The sequence below is a fragment of the Ammodytes marinus genome (genome assembly GCF_949987685.1).
Source record: "Ammodytes marinus genome assembly, chromosome: 3".
NCBI lineage: Eukaryota > Metazoa > Chordata > Actinopteri > Uranoscopiformes > Ammodytidae > Ammodytes > Ammodytes marinus.
This window is the reverse complement of record NC_137232.1, coordinates 628,184-647,407: the sequence shown is the minus strand read 5'-3', so window position 1 is coordinate 647,407 and position 19,224 is coordinate 628,184. Positions and strand designations below refer to the sequence as shown.

General features: G+C 42.4%; 1 protein-coding gene across 2 annotated transcripts in view; it reads left to right on the top strand.

Annotated features, from left to right (window-relative positions):
* nlrx1 (NLR family member X1) overlaps window positions 1-18,486 on the top strand; it is a 162,110-nt gene extending 143,624 nt beyond the window's left edge. For both annotated transcript variants that reach the window (XM_080025146.1, XM_080025147.1), the window contains one exon: window positions 18,225-18,486. In XM_080025146.1, the coding sequence (XP_079881272.1) occupies window positions 18,225-18,374 (150 nt within the window). In that variant the 3' untranslated portion in view covers window positions 18,375-18,486. The remainder of the gene's footprint in view (window positions 1-18,224) is intronic.
* Window positions 18,487-19,224: the final 738 nt, after the last annotated feature.

Genomic DNA, 19,224 nt, shown 5'->3' with positions numbered 1-19,224 from the left:
GTGTGGTTATGGAGGGAGATGAAGTTAGATCTGTCAGAAAGATAAGAATGAAGCCAGCTGAGTGCAGTACCTTCGATACCGAGGTTGCTGAGTCTGGTGAGCAGGATGGTGTGGTTAACAGTATCGAAGGCTGCACTCAGGTCAAGGAGGATGAGGAAGTTGAGGGAACCAGCATCGGCAGAGGTGAGGAGGTCATTGAAGACTTTAAGGAGAGCGGTTTCTGTGCTGTGGAGAGGGCGGAAGCCAGATTGGAGGGATTCAAAAAGGTTATTGGCGTGGAGATGGGATTGGAGTTGTTTGGTGACTATGCGTTCAAGGGTTTTGGAGAGGAAGGGGAGGTTGGAGATTGGGCGGTAGTTACAGAGGGAGGCGGGGTCGAGACCAGGTTTCTTGAGGGTGGGGGTGACAGCAGCAGATTTGAAAGCAGAGGGGACAATTCCATGGGACAGTGAGGAGTTAAAGAGGTTAGTGAGGTAGGGGCAGAGAACGGGGAGGCAGGACTTGAGCAGGGGAGTGGGGAGGGGGTCAAGGGAGCAGGTAGTAGGTTTGGAGGAGCTGATAAGCTTGGAGAGTGCAAGAGGGGTAACCAAGTCAAAGTGGGAGAGACGGCAATGGGGAGAAGGGGTTGGGATGTCCAGCGAAATGGGTAGGGGAGGGGCCATTGAATGTGCAGGGGGTTCATGTACAGGGAAAAGTGAATGGTTGATGGTGGTGATTTTGTCAGCGAAAAACTGGAGGAATGAGTTGCAGAGATCTGGGGAGGAGGTGGAGAGGGTGCTGGTCCGGGGTTTGAGGAGGTTGCTCACTGTGGAGAAGAGGGTTCTGGGGTTTTGGCAGGGGTCAGAGAAGATGGCAGAGAGGTAGGCAGACTTGGCAGCGGTGAGGGCGTCTTTGTAGGCAGTGAGGTGGAGTTTGTAGGCTTGGTGGTGGACTGTGAGAGAAGTTTTTTTGGAGAGTCGTTCCAGTTGGCGGCCAGTCTGTTTCAATTTGCGGAGTGCAGGTGTGAACCAGGGGGAAGAAGTATTAAAGGAGACAGTTTTGGTTTTTAGGGGGGCCAGGGTGTTGAGGGAGGAAGACAGGATATAATTAAGGTGGTTTGTAAGCTCATCAGGTGAGCTGAGGGTTGAGTCCAGGGGGAGGGTGGAGGAGAGCAGGTCACAGAGATGGTGGGGATCAATGGATTTGAGGTTACGGAAGGTGATTTCTCTGAGGGGGCGGGGGCAGGGGGTGGGGGAGAGGATGGTGAACAGTATAAGTTTGTGATCAGAGAGGGGAAAGGGGCATGGGTGAAGGCTGAGTATAGGGAGATTGATGGAGCAGACAAGGTCGAGGATGTGTCCTTTGTCATGGGTTGGGAAGGTGACATGTTGGGTGAGATCGAAATTGTCCAGTACAATGGTGAGTTCAGAAGAGAGCTTGGAGGTGGGGGAGTCCATGTGGATATTAATGTCACCGAGTAACAGCAAGCGTGGAGAGAGGGTTAATGCTAATGTGATGAGTTCGGTGAAGTCAGAAAGGAAGGAGGGATTAGGTTTGGGTGGCCTGTAGATGAGGATAACTGTCGTGGAGGAGGGGGCTTTAAAAGCAATGAATTCAAATGATGATACTGAGGGGAGGGTGAGTTCTCTGATCAAATAATTATGTTTGTGGATGACGGCGAGGCCACCGCCACCGCCACGGCGGCAAGGGCGGGGTTTGGCGATGTAGCTGAAACCAGGGGGAGATGCTTGGTTGAGGGAGAAAAAGTCATTGGGTTGTTGCCAGGTTAGAGACCAGGTCAATGCCACACAGAGTTCTAGCAGCAGACACATCTCTAGAACAACTGTTAAGAGGAGACTGTGTGAATCAGGCCTTCATGGTAGAATAGCTGCTAGGAAACCACTGCTAAGGACAGGCAACAAGCAGAAGAGACTTGTTTGGGCTAAAGAACACAAGGAATGGACATTAGACCAGTGGAAATCTGTGCTTTGGTCTGATGAGTCCAAATTTGAGATCTTTGGTTCCAACCACCGTGTCTTTATGCGATGCAGAAAAGGTGAACGGATGGACTCTACATGCCTGGTTCCCACCGTGAAGCATGGAGGACGAGGTGTGATGGTGTGGGGGTGCTTTGCTGGTGACACTGTTGGGGATTTATTCAAAATTGAAGGCATACTGAACCAGCATGGCTACCACAGCATCTTGCAGCGGCATGCTATTCCATCCGGTTTGCGTTTAGTTGGACCATCATTTATTTTTCAACAGGACAATGACCCCAAACACACCTCCAGGTTGTGTAAGGGCTATTTGACCAAGAAGGAGAGTGATGGGGTGCTGCGCCAGATGACCTGGCCTCCACAGTCACCGGACCTGAACCCAATCGAGATGGTTTGGGGTGAGCTGGCCCGCAGAGTGAAGGCAAAAGGGCCAACAAGTGCTAAGCATCTCTGGGAACTCCTTCACGACTGTTGGAAGAACACTTCAGGTGACTACCTCTTGAAGCTCATCAAGAGAATGCCAAGAGTGTGCAAAGCAGTAATCAAAGCAAAAGGTGGCTACTTTGAAGAACCTAGAATATAAGACATATTTTCAGTTGTTTCACACTTTTTTGTTAAGTATATAATTCCACATGTGTTAATTCATAGTTTTGATGCCTTCAGTGTGAATCTACAATTTTCATAGTCATGAAAATAAAGAAAACTCTTTGAATGAGAAGGTGTGTCCAAACTTTTGGTCTGTACTGTAGGCGTTTTCCCCAAATTCCTCAAAGTTCTGTCAACCATGACACAGAGGGCACATACAAAAATGTTAAGCTTGCTGTGTTTGGTATCTTTTGTTTCAGTAAAATGTCACCTACATTACGTGCCAGTTTTTATTTCACTTCGACATAATATGTGAACATTATGGACCCAAAACCACAAAAAAATTATAATAATAATAAAATAATAATTTGTTTCACATTTGACAACTATTCGACTGTGAGATTGTCAGCCAAATCAGACAAAGTGTGAAAAGTTGCCTATTCGAGGTCAACCCTAATGTGTAGCATAGTGTTTCTGCTGTTCCTCACCTGCTAAGAAGGAAATATAAAAGTATAAATTGAACTCCTCCTGATCATGTGAAAAGATTTGTGAATACCTAACTTGCAAAACAATCCAAAGTAAAAAAAATATTAACCATTTTCGATAGCTGGGTTTGCCATCTATTCTTTAACAGTGTCAAAATATGACTAAAGAATGTCTAAAAGAAACAGCAGGGAATATACAATAGTAGTGGCAGGGAGACAGATGTGCATAGTGCATGTTGTCTGTTTAATTGAGAGTTCATGTAGTATTTGGGGTGACTACGAGAAGACATATGGCACAATGTCGCAAATGAGAATATCAACTCAAGCTTTTAATCAATCTCCTTAGTAGGGATGGGAATCGAGAACCGGTTCTTGTTCAGAACCGGTGCCTAGTGAACCAATTCCTTGGAATCGTTAACATGCCTGCTTAACGGTTCTGCTTAACGGTTCCGCTCGTTGCAAATGACTTCACACTTGCGCTGCTTTGTTTTGGTTCAGAACGCAGCAAACATGGCGTCGAGGCAGAAGCGCTCTAATGTTTGGTTGTAATTCAAGCAAAAAGGTGACAATATGGCCACTTGCAACAATTGTAAAGTTTCCATTTTGTCAAACGACAGGCGCACAAGCAAGCACGCAGACTGGGATCCTGATGGTTAAACATTTAAACGTCCGCTCCGCTGCCTTACTAGTCGGCACCAGAATTGCCCATCACTTGGATTTGAACATAAAATGTATGAGAATGAACATGTGTGTAGGCCTAGGTGTGGGCTGATAAAAGAGGGAGATACATAAAAAGGCGAGAGCAGCATAAAGCAAAGCAAAAAGGATGTATTTAGCGCTGTTTACTATCGTTCATCAGCTGTTATTGCTGCCTTTACGCACGGCGGTGGGGACGAACCCAAAACAACGCACAGCGGGACTCGTCGGTCCGGTGTTAAGGAAACGTTTAACAAGACACTTTATAAAGACAGTAAGACACACTTAAAATAATGATCTCTGCCCATACAAAAAGCTCTGCCTTGGATTACTTGATGGAGCGATCGATGTGTATAAAACCATTCGCTACGTGTGTCTGATGACGGGCCATTATATAATAAACACCGCGCTGCACATAAGAACAGCGTACATTGTAAAGCTGAGATGGAGGGGTGACTCCTCGTCACTGGCGTGGTGAAGAATAAGCAAAGCGATACATTCTATTTTAGCCTTTATGGCGTATTTATTCTCTTCTTGATTAGCCTACATGACTGACTACTGTGCAGTCAGTTCAACAACAACGTACAACGGGACTGTTTGACCTGAGGCGTTCCTTCCACGGACCTATAAAGAAAGGGTTCCTTCACTTGAACGTAGTGACATCATCACGTTGCCCTTTCAGAGTAAGCGTGCAATCATCATATAATAACACTTAACATACATTAAATATCTCAAATCCTTCCTGAGAGGGCAAACATGATGATTTTTCTGCATAAAAATGGTTAATTTGACAAAGTTGATAGTTGGTCTTATCTTTTCAAAAGACTTGTTTGTATTTATTATGTCAATTGAATTTTGTTTCAAGTGCAAATGAGCACTGTTAATTTTCCAAAAGCCACAAGCTCTTCCTCGACTGTTTTCAGTCTGTGTTTTTAGTTTTTAGGGCACATAATGGCATTTGGGCTTAAAAGACAAACGTTATTTTTTGTCTGGACCAATTAATGTGAACATTGACAATTTCCTAAACCTAAAGTAGGCCTACTCTTGATAATCTTTCAAGGCACACACTAGACACACCTCTGATCAAATATTAAAGAGAGATAATACAAACAAACTAATTTGTACTTATTATCTCACCCAATGAGAATCGATAAGAGAATTGATGAGGAATCATATCGATAAGCAGAATCGGAATCGCTAAATTCTTATCAATTCCCATCCCTACTCCTTAGTGTAAGTTAATGACTAAGGTAGACATACATTACAATGCCAACTCAAGAAGACAAACTATAATTGGGTCTTTAATCCCCTTTGTAAGTGTTGTGGCCAGTTTTTAACCTTAGTTCTTAAACCTTTCACGGTACAGGGGATCGCTCGCTGGACTCGCACACTCTGTTCAATTATACTCAAGAGTCTTGTGGCTTCTTTTCAGATGATTTATTTTCTTCCTTAACACAGAACATTTAATTCATCTTATTGAGCATGACCTCAGTGAGTGTGAGCGTGAGGTTTAAGCTGTCTCGATTCCCCCTGTTCCACCCTGTCAGTGGCTCATTTCCTCCTTCTTAACCTGGCTGCTTGGTGGCCCCACCCACTCTATGCCGGCTGCCTCTAATTAGGCTATACTTCCGGTCAATCCAACATAAATCTAATATTTAAGTAAATAAGAATAAAACATAAACATCCCTTAAATCAAACAGGAATTAATTTAATATAATAATAGATTTTAAACTAACATAAAATATGGCTCTAACAGTAAGTAAGTAAGTAAGTAAGTAAGTAAGTAAGTAAACTTTATTTATATAGCGCCCCTCGCAGACCAGGGTCACAAAGCGCTTCACAATGGGAAGCAACAACAGATTAAAATATACATACATTTAAAAGGCCAATTACATTACAGTGATAAAACATAGCAGCCCCAAGAACAAATTAGGCAAAAGCCTGCACAAATAAATAGGTTTTTAGTTGACGTTTGAATGCGTCAACAGACTCTATTGAACGCAGAGAGATGGGAAGATCGTTCCAGAGCTTGGGAGCAACAGCCTGGAAGGATCGGTCACCTCTGGTCCGCAAACGAGTACGTGGCACCATTAGCAGTTTCTGCTCCACAGACCTCAGAGCCCGAGCAGGGGTGTAAGGCTGAATCAGATCACTGAGATAGGATGGAGCCTGATCATGCAAAGCTCTAAAAGTTAGAACCAGAATTTTGAAGTTGGTCCTAAAAGACACTGGCAGCCAATGCAGAGCTTTTAGAATAGGGGATATGTGGGTCCTCATATTAGAGCAGGTCAGAATTCTCGCTGCAGAATTTTGCACTAACTGCAGGCGAGACAGCTCCTTCTTGTTTAAACATGAAAACAAACTGTTGCAATAGTCCAAACGCGAAGACACAAAAGCATGAATGATCAGCTCTAAATCATTTTGTGACACCATTTGCCTGAGTTTAGAGATGTTCCTCAGCTGAAAAAAGCAGTTCCTGGTTAGCTGTTTGCAGTGCTGCACTAATGACATGTCTTTGTCAAAAATAACACCAAGGTTTCTTAGGCTAGGTTTAACAGACTGGCCTAGGTCACCCAAGTACTGGTTAATCCCTGGAATTAATTTATCAGGGGCAATAACTAGTGTTTCAGTTTTATCTGAATTTAACTGGAGAGAGTTGTCACTTAGCCATTGCTTTATTTCTGCTAAGCAAAGAACTAAGGAATCAAACCTCTGGAACTCAGTTGGTTTGAACGTGCAGTACAGCTGGATATCATCAGCGAACATGTGGTACGAAACATCAGAAAATCTCTGAATGACTCTTCCCAGGGGGAGCAAATACAACAAAAACTAGAACTGCAAGCAGTTTTTACCGGGGGCCAAGCGTCCCACGCGACTCGGGATCCGGCGGCGTCGTCCGCGGCGCCGGCCCCTCTCTTCACGGAAACAGGGGATGTAAAGTTTTTGAATGTGGGATGTTCGGTTTGGGAGTTACAGACCAAAAAGCAAAGAACTAGCATAGAAATAGGCTATAGTGGATGAGGAGATATAAACTTTTTGTGTTTTTGGCGCCTCCTTATGGCGAGATTTTCCAATTTTTTTTATGAACGCTAATAAGGATAGCACCAACGTACGTCTAAAATTTGGACTCGATATGATGTACAGTTTTGGATTTATGAATATTTACGAACAAGGTAGTACAAGTTAGCTAATTTTCAAATATTCAAAGCGCTACCATTTCGTCATCGAAGGTCGTATCAAAATTCTTTCGCACAAGTTTGTTCCGTGTGGGTCGGTAGATGTTTTGTGCAAAGGTTGGTGTCAATTGTGCAAAAATTGTGGGAGGAGTAGCGAAAAATAAGTTTTTCAGTTTTCGCGATTTTGCGAAAAATTGTTCCATACGCAAATGGGCGTGGCCTATGCCAAAAGATGCAGCTGACTCCAGTGAATCTGTGGATATAAAGTTTTTGACTGTGGGATGTTCGGTGTGGGAGCTATGACGTTTTCCTTGATATAGCGCCACCTAGTGGCCGGCATGTCTGAATTTTTTTGTCTGCGTAGTCCGGACGGACCTGGATCTAGTCATGCAATTGGCATGTCTGCACCCTTTACGGTTTGGGCTGTGGACACACTTTTGGGGGGGTAAGTATACTAATAATCCTTACAAAGACAATAGGGTTCCCTGCCCAGCAGGGCTTGGGAACCGCGTTGCTGTGCAAAACGCGGTCCCAGCTCCTGCTCGGGCTTGGCCCCCTAATAATACAGGACCCAAAACTGAACCTTGAGGGACTCCACACAACAGATCTGACTCAGACCTTATCTAGTTTGCTGTGACACTGAAGCTATGTCCAGATAGGTAAGAGGAGAACCAATGTAGAACTGACCCTGACAGTCCTACTTCATCCCTCAGTCTTCTCAGCAGGATCTGGTGGTCGATGGTGTCAAATGCTGAGGATAGATCCAAGAGAACTAGAACAGTGCATTTACCAGAATCAGCGGACATCATGATGTCACTGGACACTTTCAGTAAGGCTGTCTCTGTAGAGTGGTGTTTGCGGAAACCAGACTGAAACTTCTCGTTGATGTTATTTTGATCTAGGAAAAATGACAGCTGTTCAGAGACCACCTTCTCTAAGATCTTGGACAGGAATGGCAGCTTGGAAATAGGCCTGAAATTACTGAGGACTGTTGGGTCTAAACCTGTCTTTTTAAGTAGAGGCTCCACTATGGCATGCTTAAATGTATCGGGAAACACACCAGCAGTGAGAGAGAGGTTAACCATTTTGGTAACCTTTTGGTAACCCAGGGAGCAATTACCTCAAACACTTTGGCAAATAGCCTACAGGGAAGGATATCGGATGAGCAAGAGGAGGGTTTCATCTTGGTCACCAGTGCTGAGATGTCATTAAGAGATACCGACTTAAATGAGGACCACAAGTTTGAGACAGGCTCAATGACAGCAGGGGTTCCACATAAAAGGGGCGGGATTTTCTCCTTGATCGACTTAATTTTGTCAGTGAAAAATCTCAACAAAGCATTGCTGTCCGCTTCAGAAAAAACAGGGGTCATTGGGGCAGCAGGACATACAAGAGAATTAATCGTGTCAAACAATACTTTAGGGTTATTTTTGTTTACTGTTACCAGTTTGCGAACATACTCAGATCTGGCTTTTTTGACCATGTCATTGTACGAGGCCACAAGATCCCTGAGATGAAGTCTGTGCACCTCAAGGTTAGTGGATTTCCACAATCGCTCAGTCTTTCGACATAGTCTCTTCAGACTCAAAGTGTCTTCATTTGTCCAGGGGCACTTTTTATTTTGCATAGACAGGTTTGATTTAACAGGAGCCACCTGATCCAGAATGTTAACACAGTGATTGGTAAAACAGTGAATTAAATTGTCCACATCAAGGCAATCCATGAGCAAGAGAGGGTCAAACTTAGCAGAAAAGTCATCTGCAGTATTGGCAGTGATAATACGCCTCTGAGACCTAACTTCTGCGGGCTTAGATTCAGGGCTGAAGTGCAGATCAAACAAAACAAGACAATGATCGCTCAAATGAACGTCATGTGGACACATTCAAATTGTCTAGGCCAAGTGTAAAAACCAAATCTAAAATGTGGCCTTTCTGGTGCGTGGGCTCAGAAACATGTTGCTCAAAATTAAAAGCTTCAGTCAATGTTAAAAATTCCATTGCGGAGCAAGATGAGCTGTCATCAATATGAAGGTTAAAATCTCCAAGGATTAAAACAGATTCCAACTTTATTATGGAGGATAAAAAGTCACTAAAATCCTTCAAAAACACAGCAGCAGGACCAGGAGGACGGTAGATGGACACACAGTAAAAAGGGTTTGAAGAACCCACCATTATCATCTGGGACTCAAATGAAGCAAAATCCTGGGTCTGTGTCACTTTGCAAGTACAACTGTCCCTATAGACAACAGCCAGACCCCCTCCACGACGACAAGGGCGGGGCTTCCCCACGGCAGAGCAGACAGCTGGACAGACTAAACTCTTCCTCTCTCTGCCATGTCTCCGAAAGAAACAATAAATTCAGCTTTTCTCTTGTGAAGAGATCGTTTAAGGAGGAACATTTATTTGAAATGGACCGTGCATTGAACAGGCCGATATGCAAAGTTGATGACATCACGAAGGGAGTGTCCGTGGAGCGCAGCGGGATTGGTCAAAGGCACGTCCAGCGGTCACGTGGGCTCCAGCTGGTACGTGCGGTCAGGGCCGGTGTAAACACAGAAGAGCGTGCAGGCGATGGGAGGCGACCACTACTACTCCAGCGCTGTGTAGACTCCAGGACCGTCGCCGCGGTCCAGGCAGACGGCGGCGTGGGTGAGGTGTCACACAGGAGACGGCAGAGCCCAGGCGTGCTGCGGCTTATCTTTGCTTGACCTGGACCCCAGAACGAAAAATTCAGGCCAAAGATTTATAGCGTTTTCAAGAAATTTTATTCAATCAATATAAAAAGATTATACGTTCACAATATAGAAAGAAAAGATAAAATAAAATGAAAGGAAGGAAAATAAGTACCTACACTCCCATTAAAGTGGTTAATATATGTAGAGAAGTATAAGACTTAACTTATGTGTTGTATGTCCTTTGTTCACATTGAATTTAGTTCATGAGTTCTCCTATTTCAAAGCTTGTTCACTGTCTGCCAACTTTTAAATCCTTGACTGATTTTGCAACACAAATAGTCAAGTTAAGTTGTTCCAACAGTTTATTTTGTTGTTCCACAAGAGATCAGGAGTATTCTCATCTTCAGGTTTTTCAAAGCTCCACTGTCTGCCAACTTTTAAATCCTTGACTGATGGCCGAGCCTTCAACCAAAGTTATATAAACTTGAATTCCTTCAAATTTCTATAACAATGGTGATTTTGCAACACAAATAGTCAAGTTAAGTTGTTCCAACAGTATATTTGGTTGATCCACAAGAGATCCTATTTGGAGTGCTATCAAGTATAAAAGTTTGTTCACTGTCTGCCAACTTTTAAATCCTTGACTGATGGCCGAGCTTTCAACCAAAGTTATATAAACTTGAATTCCTTCAAATTTTTATAACAATGGTGATTTTGCAACACAAATAGTCAAGTTAAGTTGTTCCAACAGTTCAAAACCTCAACTCGATGCTTTTTGTCCAACCTGGTTCATCAATTAGTTACTATCAATAACCCAAATGGTCCCTTACCAAACTTCTCAGAATAGACAAGGAAGAATTGGTTCCGAGCCTCTTCCCCTTCTTGAAAAGAAAAAATAACTCCCCTCAATTTTTCTAAGTAGGGGAGAACGGGGTAAGTAGGCACACTTTTTACTCTAGTGAGAATTGCTCATCACCAAAACATCTGTCAATAGCCATTCCTACATTAAATTGAAGCTTAAGGTGTTGGCTAGAAATGTGTGTCTCTCTTTTTTTCCAACTTATTGTAAGGAAGAAGTAATTTACCATCAAAGACACTCTGACACATTGTGACAACCAACCCCATCAAGGGGTCGGTTGTCACACACCATGGGGTTGTTTGTCACAATGTAATCTTAATGGGAAAAATCTTAAAAAGAAGGCAAGGAGGCAGAACCAAATTTGAATGTTTAATTGCATTGTCAAGTTGACAAATAGGCCTACATAACGTTCTGTAGCCTTGGCAGCTGGTCTAGTTTGGGATGCACTGGGTTGTTTTGATTTTGTTGCCCTTTTTTCTTTTGCTTGCTAGCTGCCTTTTCCTGCTCTATTCTTTCCTTCTCTGGGGTGTCAGTGAGGATACAGCTTGACAATTTCTTTCGTTATTGGGTTCCTTTTCTGGCTGCAGCCTTGAGATAACATGTGACAACCAACCCCCCAAAAAATTTGACGACCAACCCCAACTTGAATTTCTTGCTAGCATCAAGGCCAACAACCATCTGACAACTAATTAGCTTGCTAACCACAATCTAAACTATAGTTTACCCTTCACACTTTCTGAGGGTAACAAGTGTTTTGTTATAAACCCATTGTGTAAAAGCCTAGAAGAAAAATACTGAGAAGCAAAATATTTTGAATTTGACATGAAAAACACAAAACATCCTCTCACCTGAAATGCAGCAGTCTAACTCCAAGGAAGTCTATGTATGTGACCTTTGATCCCAATTCTGGACCTTTTTTATATCAACATTTCAGAGCTAGCGCGCTCTGGTGGCGAGATATAACGAATGTGACATCCAACCCATGTGACAAATTACCCCGTTCTTCCCTATTTTGCACTCAAAAAGATTCAGAGTGTTTCTTTCAAGTTTTTCTTCTAAGTTTTTCGTCCATGCTAAAAGAACAAAAAAGTGGAACAGTCAACTTCCCCAAAAACCCTACTCTCTTGCTCAAAACCCTGGCCTTAAATAGTCTAAAGACAGAGAGAGTGGGTGTGTGTATTAGGAGGAGAGAGGGTGGGGGTAAAGATGAGGGTGTGTGTGTCCAGCTCAAGGACCCACTGCCCCCCTTGTCTCTCTCACCCCTGACCTGTCCCAGGACAAGCCCAGACATGCCTTTTCAGAGAGGCCTTATGAATTCACAATTATGTATATATTTCAGGATAAAAACTTGAATACAACACTTTTAGTGATTCTACCTTAATATTAAAGGTCACTTGTTACCTTGCCTGTCTTATTCAAAATATCATACTTTTCCCTACGAAAACAAGAAATATACATTTCACATTCTCCTAAGAACAAGATATGTACAATGAAAAGTTGCAATATTCTTGCCTATCTCAACAACACGACTGCTCCAATGTCACCAAAAACACCCAAGCAGACGCAATACTTTTGAAGTTTGACGCCACGCTGAGCCCCTCGAAACAAGCTAACGAAGAAGCTAGCAGTGCTAGCGAAGCAGCCTTGTGGACTAACGTCACAACTGATTCTAGTGAGATTCTGACTGCAATTCGGGCGTTGAAGGATGACTTTGTGGCAAGATTTGATGGGCTCCTAAACGCGAAGCAAATGTTAAAGGCTGACGGGAAAGTGATTACAGTCCGTGTAACGGGGGCTGAGGACAGAATTAGCACCAACCAAGATGACGTCACGTCACTGCTAGCGGACAACACGGCCATGAAAGCTACTATTAAGGAGCTAGCGTTCAAGGTTGACGACCTGGAAAACCGCAGTCGACGGTCCAACCTGCGCCTGGTGGGCATTCCCGAAGGTATTCAAGGGTGTTGAGATAGGCAAGAATATTGCAACATTTCATTGTACATATCTTGTTCTTAGGTGAATGGGAAATGTATATGTCTTGATTTTGTAGGGAAAAGTATGATGATTTTGAATAAGACAGGCAATGTAACAAGTGACCTTTAATATTAAGGTAGAATCACTAAAAGTGTTGTGTTCAAGTTTTTATCCTGAAATATATACATAATTGTGAATTCATAAGGCCTCTCTGAAAAGGCATGCCTGGGCTGGTCCTGGGACAGGTCAGGGGTGAGGGAGACAAGAGGGGCTGTGGGTCTTTGAGCTGAGCAGACCCATCCTCCTCTTTCCCCCCACCCTCTCCCCTCCTGATACACCCACACGCTCTCTCTGTCTACACAATATTTAAAGCCAGGGTTTTGAGCAAGATGGGTCTGCTCTCTGTTTGGGGGAAGTTTTGACTGTTTCACTTTTTTGTTCTTTCACCATGGACGAAAGACTTTGAAGAAAAACTTGAAAGAAAAACTGAAACTTTTTGAGTGAAAAATACTTTGATACAATTAGGTTTTTACTTTAGAAACAAATCTTGTTTTTCTTTTGAAGCCAAAAAAAGACTTGTTGCTGCAACCTTTTTTGTCTGTGTTGGATTATGGTGATGTTTTATATATGAATGCATCTTCAAAATGCCTACAGTCTTTGGACACGGTCTACCATGGAGCACAGAGATTTGTTACTCATTTTAAAACCCTCACGCACTACTGCTCTTTGTATGCTCGAGTTGGATGGTTTGCCCTGTCCACCCGCAGACTCCATCATTGGCATATCCTAATTTATAAAACCATCCTCGGTGTTCTTCCTACATACCTGCAGAAGTATGTCATTCAGAAAAGCACAGGAAAGTATCAGCTCCGCTCTGAGGACTTGTCTTTACTGACTGTGCCTAGAGTCCGTACTGAACTGGGGAAAAGGGCATTTAGTTATGCTGCTCCTTTTTCGTGGAACCAGCTGCAAAATGCGCTAAAACTTAAGGATCTGGTTTCTCTAAACATTTTTAGAGAACTTCTCCCGGTGTTACTGGAACTCCTGGATGAAGTAACAGTCTCCTGGACGGACAAACCGTATTCCAGCAAGACCCCAATCCAAGGTGCGTCTTCCTTGGATTTTGAAGGGATGGATAAGCATGCCATGGCCCGGATTCCGCCCATGGAACCGCTGGTGGCTGCCCACCTCCACCCTCGGCTGCCTCATCTAGGCCACCCACTCTCCCCGATAAGTGCGACCGTTTTCAGTCAGCCATGACCAAAAGCGCTTGCAAGGCAGCTGCCTTGTCCGTGAGAGCGCTCAACGTCTCCTCCATGTTGTCCGCCTACCAAGCGGAGCTTTTCAAGGAAATTATTGACGTGCCAAAGACCGCAGTATGGGACGAAATAACCACCATCACGGATATCTGCCTGCGCATCCAGCGCTGCCCTGTACAATCTGTGGGAAATGTTGATGCTGGTGCTACAAGAACGGGCAAGATGGCTTAACCTGACAAATTTGTCAGATAAAGAAAAGGAGGACATCACCGTCGTCCCGGAAGGTATTTTTGGCTCTGCTCTGACCTCTATGCAAAAGAGGTGCGAGGCCAAGAAGAAAGATGACGAAGCTTTGCAGCTCTGTCTACCTCGGAGGGCACAGCCAGCGGCACTGCCACCTACTAGGCAACCGTTCGCCCAGGCAGTCTCAAGAAGCGGCCCGCCCGCTTTCCACGACCCAAGGCTCCGGCACCGGCCCCAGCGCACGTCGCCCCAGCCGAGACCAAGCCTGCCTGGCCGAAGAAGCCTTTCAACACAAAACATACAATACAAATACAATACACAAAACAAACTATTCAAAACAAACACACACAGTACAGGCTCTCACAATTCTCCAAAAATAGCAACATTGAAATTTTTTTTTAATGTGCATTCAAAAACAAGAGTAAGGTGATTTAAGATAAATAAGCAAAGAAATCTTGAAGCGCTGTAAAGAAGTGATTGACTCACACACTCTAAGTGAAAAAGGCAAATTATTCCAGTTCGAAGGTGCTTTAAACTTAAATGCTCATCTCCCAACTTCTTAAAAAATTCTAGGGACAACAAAAAAGGGTTGTTGAATGTGTCTGAGTGAATATGATGAAGTAAATGGAACTAGATGCTGCTTGAGAAACGGGATAATCAAAAGTAATGCATTTAAAAACAAAAAGCAACCAATGAAAATGTCTCCTCAAGTCAGGGGGAAGCCACTTGAGTTGATCATACATAAAACAACGATGTGTTTGATAAGGACACCTCAGAACAAATCTACAAATATTATTAAAAGCTACATTTAAAGGCTGTAGATGTGTATCTGCGGTATTCTGATAAATAACATCACCGTAATCAATAATGGGAAATAATAGCTGTTGACAATATATTTTCTGACTTTAAGTGTGAAACAATTTACTTGATTTCCAATAAAAATCAATATGAGGCCTAAAAGAAAAATCTGAATCTATCCAAAGTCCCAAGTATTTAAATTTGTCAACTTTTACAATAGGAGACCCATCAATAAAGGTAAGGGCCAACTCGTTGGGTGAGCGGTTATAGTTAGAGCAAAACAACATGCAACAAGAGGTCTGCTTGTTTAAAACCAGATTGTTATTAGATAACCATTTCTGAACCAAATTCAATTCAATTTGCAAGCATTCTTGTATTTTAGTTCTCTCAGCGTCCGAAGTTTAAATCACAGTATCATCTGCATATAACTGAAGAGAACAAGAAGAGCAAAATTTTGAAAGATCATTAATAAAAATAGCAAACAGCAACGGTCCTAAAATGGATCCTTGTGGAACACCCTTTTCAACAACCAAATAATCTGATACATTGTTATGAAAAGAAACACACTTGACGACGATTATGAAGATATGCGTTGAACCAGAATAATGCCTGTTGGCTAAGACCAATACCATACAGCTTATCAAGCAAAAAATAATGGTTAACCAAATCAAAAGCCTTAGTTAATTCAATAAATATTGCACCCATCAAATGACCATGTATTCGGCAGATAAAAAAAAAATCTTCTTAAAAATACCAAAAATCCTTTTTTGAAAAGTACGATAAGGATTTGACATAATGCCATTGCCTATTGGGGTATGACAGAGAGGCTTTCCCAATTCTCACCCATTTTTGGTAATGATGACTATCACCTACCTGGGTGAAAGTCATCATTACCAAAAATGAGTGAGAACTATAGCTGCCTTCTCCTGCTCTATTCTTTCCTTCTCTGGGGCGTCAGTGAGGGTACAGCCTGACAATTTCTTTAGTTATTGGGTTCCTTTTCTGGCTGCAGCCTTTGGATAACATTTCATTTGATTTAAAAAAATGTATTTAAGGATAAGCCCCTTGAGGTGTATCATCTCGTTTTCGAGGGGGTCCTCAAAAAAAATAAAAAAACATACAATACAAATACAATACACAAAACAAACTATTCAAAACAAACACACACAGTACATACACAGGCTCTCACAATTCACCAAAAATAGCAACAATAAAAACACTAGGCTACATGATCAAAGATACAGAGCGGTACTTAAAAATATAGCCTACTTTTTAATCTTTGGGTTTTGGGGAAAGTAGCAAGTCTTGTCAAGTCCAAGTCAAGTCACGAGTCATTGATGTTAAAGTCCAAGTCAAGTTGCAAGTCTCTTAACATTTTGTCAAGTCAAGTCTCAAGTCATCAAATTCATGACTCGAGTCTGACTTGAGTCCAAGTCATGTGACTCGAGTCCACACCTCTGATGATAACCCCCCCCCCACCCCCTATTTCTAATTGGTCGACTGCCCAAACATTTTTCCACCGCCATATTGTTTTTCCCTCTGAGCGACAAGATGCCCATAGTACAGCAAGGCATGCTGAATGTTGCGTAAACCAACACGGAAGCCTTTTGCTCGTAATCCACCAATGTATCTTACCCACAGCAGTCTAATAATGCCACGTTTATAACAAGACAAAGGATAGGAAGCTACTTGTGTAGTTATTCCATCGGTGAAACTAAAAAGGAATGTCCTCAATGGTTATTTGCCTGTTATTTACTTAGTGTAGCATGTAGCTTCCAGAGCAGCATCCAGCTTTTGCTCAAAATCTTCTTATTTATCTTACCCAGAGCAGTCTAATAATGCCTCGATTTTAATAAGACAACGGATAGGAAGCTACTTGTGCAGTTATTCAAACGGTGAAACTAAAATAAATGTCTTATTGGTAATTTGCCCAACTGTTGTATAGCTATTAGCTTCGGGACTAGCATCCAGCTTTAGCTCATAATCACCTATTTGTATTACCCACAGCAGTCTAATAATGCCTCGTTTTTAATTAAGACAACGGGTAGGAAGCTACTTGTGCAGTTATTAAAATGGTGAAACTAAAGGAAATGTTTTTATTGGTAATTTGCCTGACTGTTGTACAGCTATTAGCTTCGGGACTAGCATCCAGCTTTAGCTCATAATCATCTATTTGTAGTACCCACAGCAGTCTCATAATGCCTCATTTTTAACAAGACAAAGGATAGAAAGCTACAAGTGTAGAAATCAAACTTTGAAGCTAATGTTTTCACTGGTTTTAAATCGTCTGAGTGTTATTTGTAGCCGTTTGCTCCCGAGTAGCCTCGCAGCTTTTTTGCTGCATTTTGATTGTGAACATGTCTTTTCCACTAGATTGTGGCTGTCAGTGCATCTGTATGAACATAGTCTTTCATGTAGACAAGGATCGGTCATGTCGAACTGTTCAAAGTATGGCTGAGCTCCTGTGTTAGCCATTTCGGTACTTCACTGTGTTCTCCACTCCACAGTGTCTCTCTAGTAACCAATCACGGCAGAGACGGTGGGAGGGCATAGACCGTGGGAGGGCCCAGCCAGATTGCAGGCTGCTGACACCAAATAGGTCATCCTGAGATGAGATGAAAATCAGGGTATAGAGGCTTGCTACAATAGATGATCTGAACGGGTTTTTCAGCAAACATCTAAAAAAAGTTGTATCAGGGACTACTAAAACCATATAAAATTGACAGAAATGTGCATAATTTGAGATCTTTAAAGATTACTTTATTCCCATTGCATGAGACATTCAATTTATGTAAGTGCAGTGTCTGTAACTGAAGAGTAACTGAGCCTCCACATTTACAAGCAAAATCAGAGAACAGATTACCTTTGGTAACCTGGGTAACTACTTTAATTTAGGCTAGGTTGTTAAATATGATAGTTAAATCCCCAAATGGCCTAAATCTCAATACAGTGAGAAAAAAGGCAGGGATGCACATGGTACTATAAAGAAATATATAGAGAAGTTCCATAAAATGCTATAGTGGCATCTAAGGTTCCAGTTGGCTCTACTTTGTAGTCCTCCTGACAGGAGAACAAGCCAATGATAAACCAATATCCATGAGGAATTCATCACGAAATCTGGAAAAAATGTAAAAAGATCAAAACTAAATATGTATGAATACCGTAATATACCGTGGAACTGGTATAATTTTGGGGAAAAAATGTGTCATACCGCCCAGCACTGAAAAATATACTTAATGCAAAATTAATATTGTGTTCACCAGATCATCATAATATTACAAAGTGCTGCATGCCAACATTTTCTTCTAAACACAAGAATCTTCACTTTGATGAGGACTAACCCTTACCCTACACACGGCGGTTTATCTATATGGAAACATAGAAAAATGTGTGCCTTTATAGGGATAAGTCCTGCTTTGCCGTGGTCCAGCCCTCTAGTAAGAGATGACAAAGCTCTTCCTACATGAGGTTCATTGTGTGGGTGTGCGTCTCTCTGCAGGTGTTCCTTAGGGATCTGGAGTGGGGCCGGCAGCAGCAGCAGAGCCTCTGGAAGAGGCTGCACTTCCGCCGGGTGGAGAAGGGAGTGAGGCAGACGCTCCAGATGCTGGAGACCCACAGCCTGCCTCCAGGCACAGGAAACAGCAAGTAGCAACCAGGGGAAAGTGTCCACACAGGAGACATACAGTGTCGTGCGAAAGTTTGTGAACCCCTTGAGCCTTTTGGAATTTTATTTATTTTAACCATTATTAATTCATTTTTTTCAATACCAGTATTTTTTATATGAAATAACAGATGTTTGTTTATCAATTCAACATTTTTCTTTTCCAGAAATCAATTGTTAAAACAGTTCAAACAAATTATTTGACAAATGTTGTATGTGCAAAAGTTTGTGAACCCTAAGCTGCATTGCTTAAATCGAGCAAGGTAAACACAATCAGGTGGGCCAAATTGATTGATGAAATAGACCAATGTAATGAGAGATCTTTAGGGAAGAAATTGGGCGCCACTAGCTAAAACAAAGATAAAACCAGGTCAGTTTAGGCCCACCAAACTGAACCCATACAGGTCAGACATGCTAAAAGGGAAAGAAATCTCAGAAGATCTCAGGAATAGAGTTGTGATCCTGCACATTTGTCTGGGGACAGCTATAAATTAATTCAAAAAAAGTTTCAGCTCCATCGGTCCACCGTGACGCAAATCATCTACAAATGGAGAGCTTTACGAGTGACTAAACATCTGCCTAGAAGTGGACTTACTTAAAAAATATATTCAAGCGCCACAAGAAAAGTATTTTTTTAGTTAAAAGCCAACCCACACATTACATCTAGTGATTTGCAGACCTCTCTTGCAACATCTGGGACAGATGTGCATGGTTCCACAATAAGAAGAAAACTCAGTCAACATGGCTTTCAAGGGAGGGTTGCTGAAGAAGCCTCTGCTCTCAAAAAAGAACAAAACTGCTTTTCACAGCTTTGCCAGAGAGCACCTGGAGATACCTG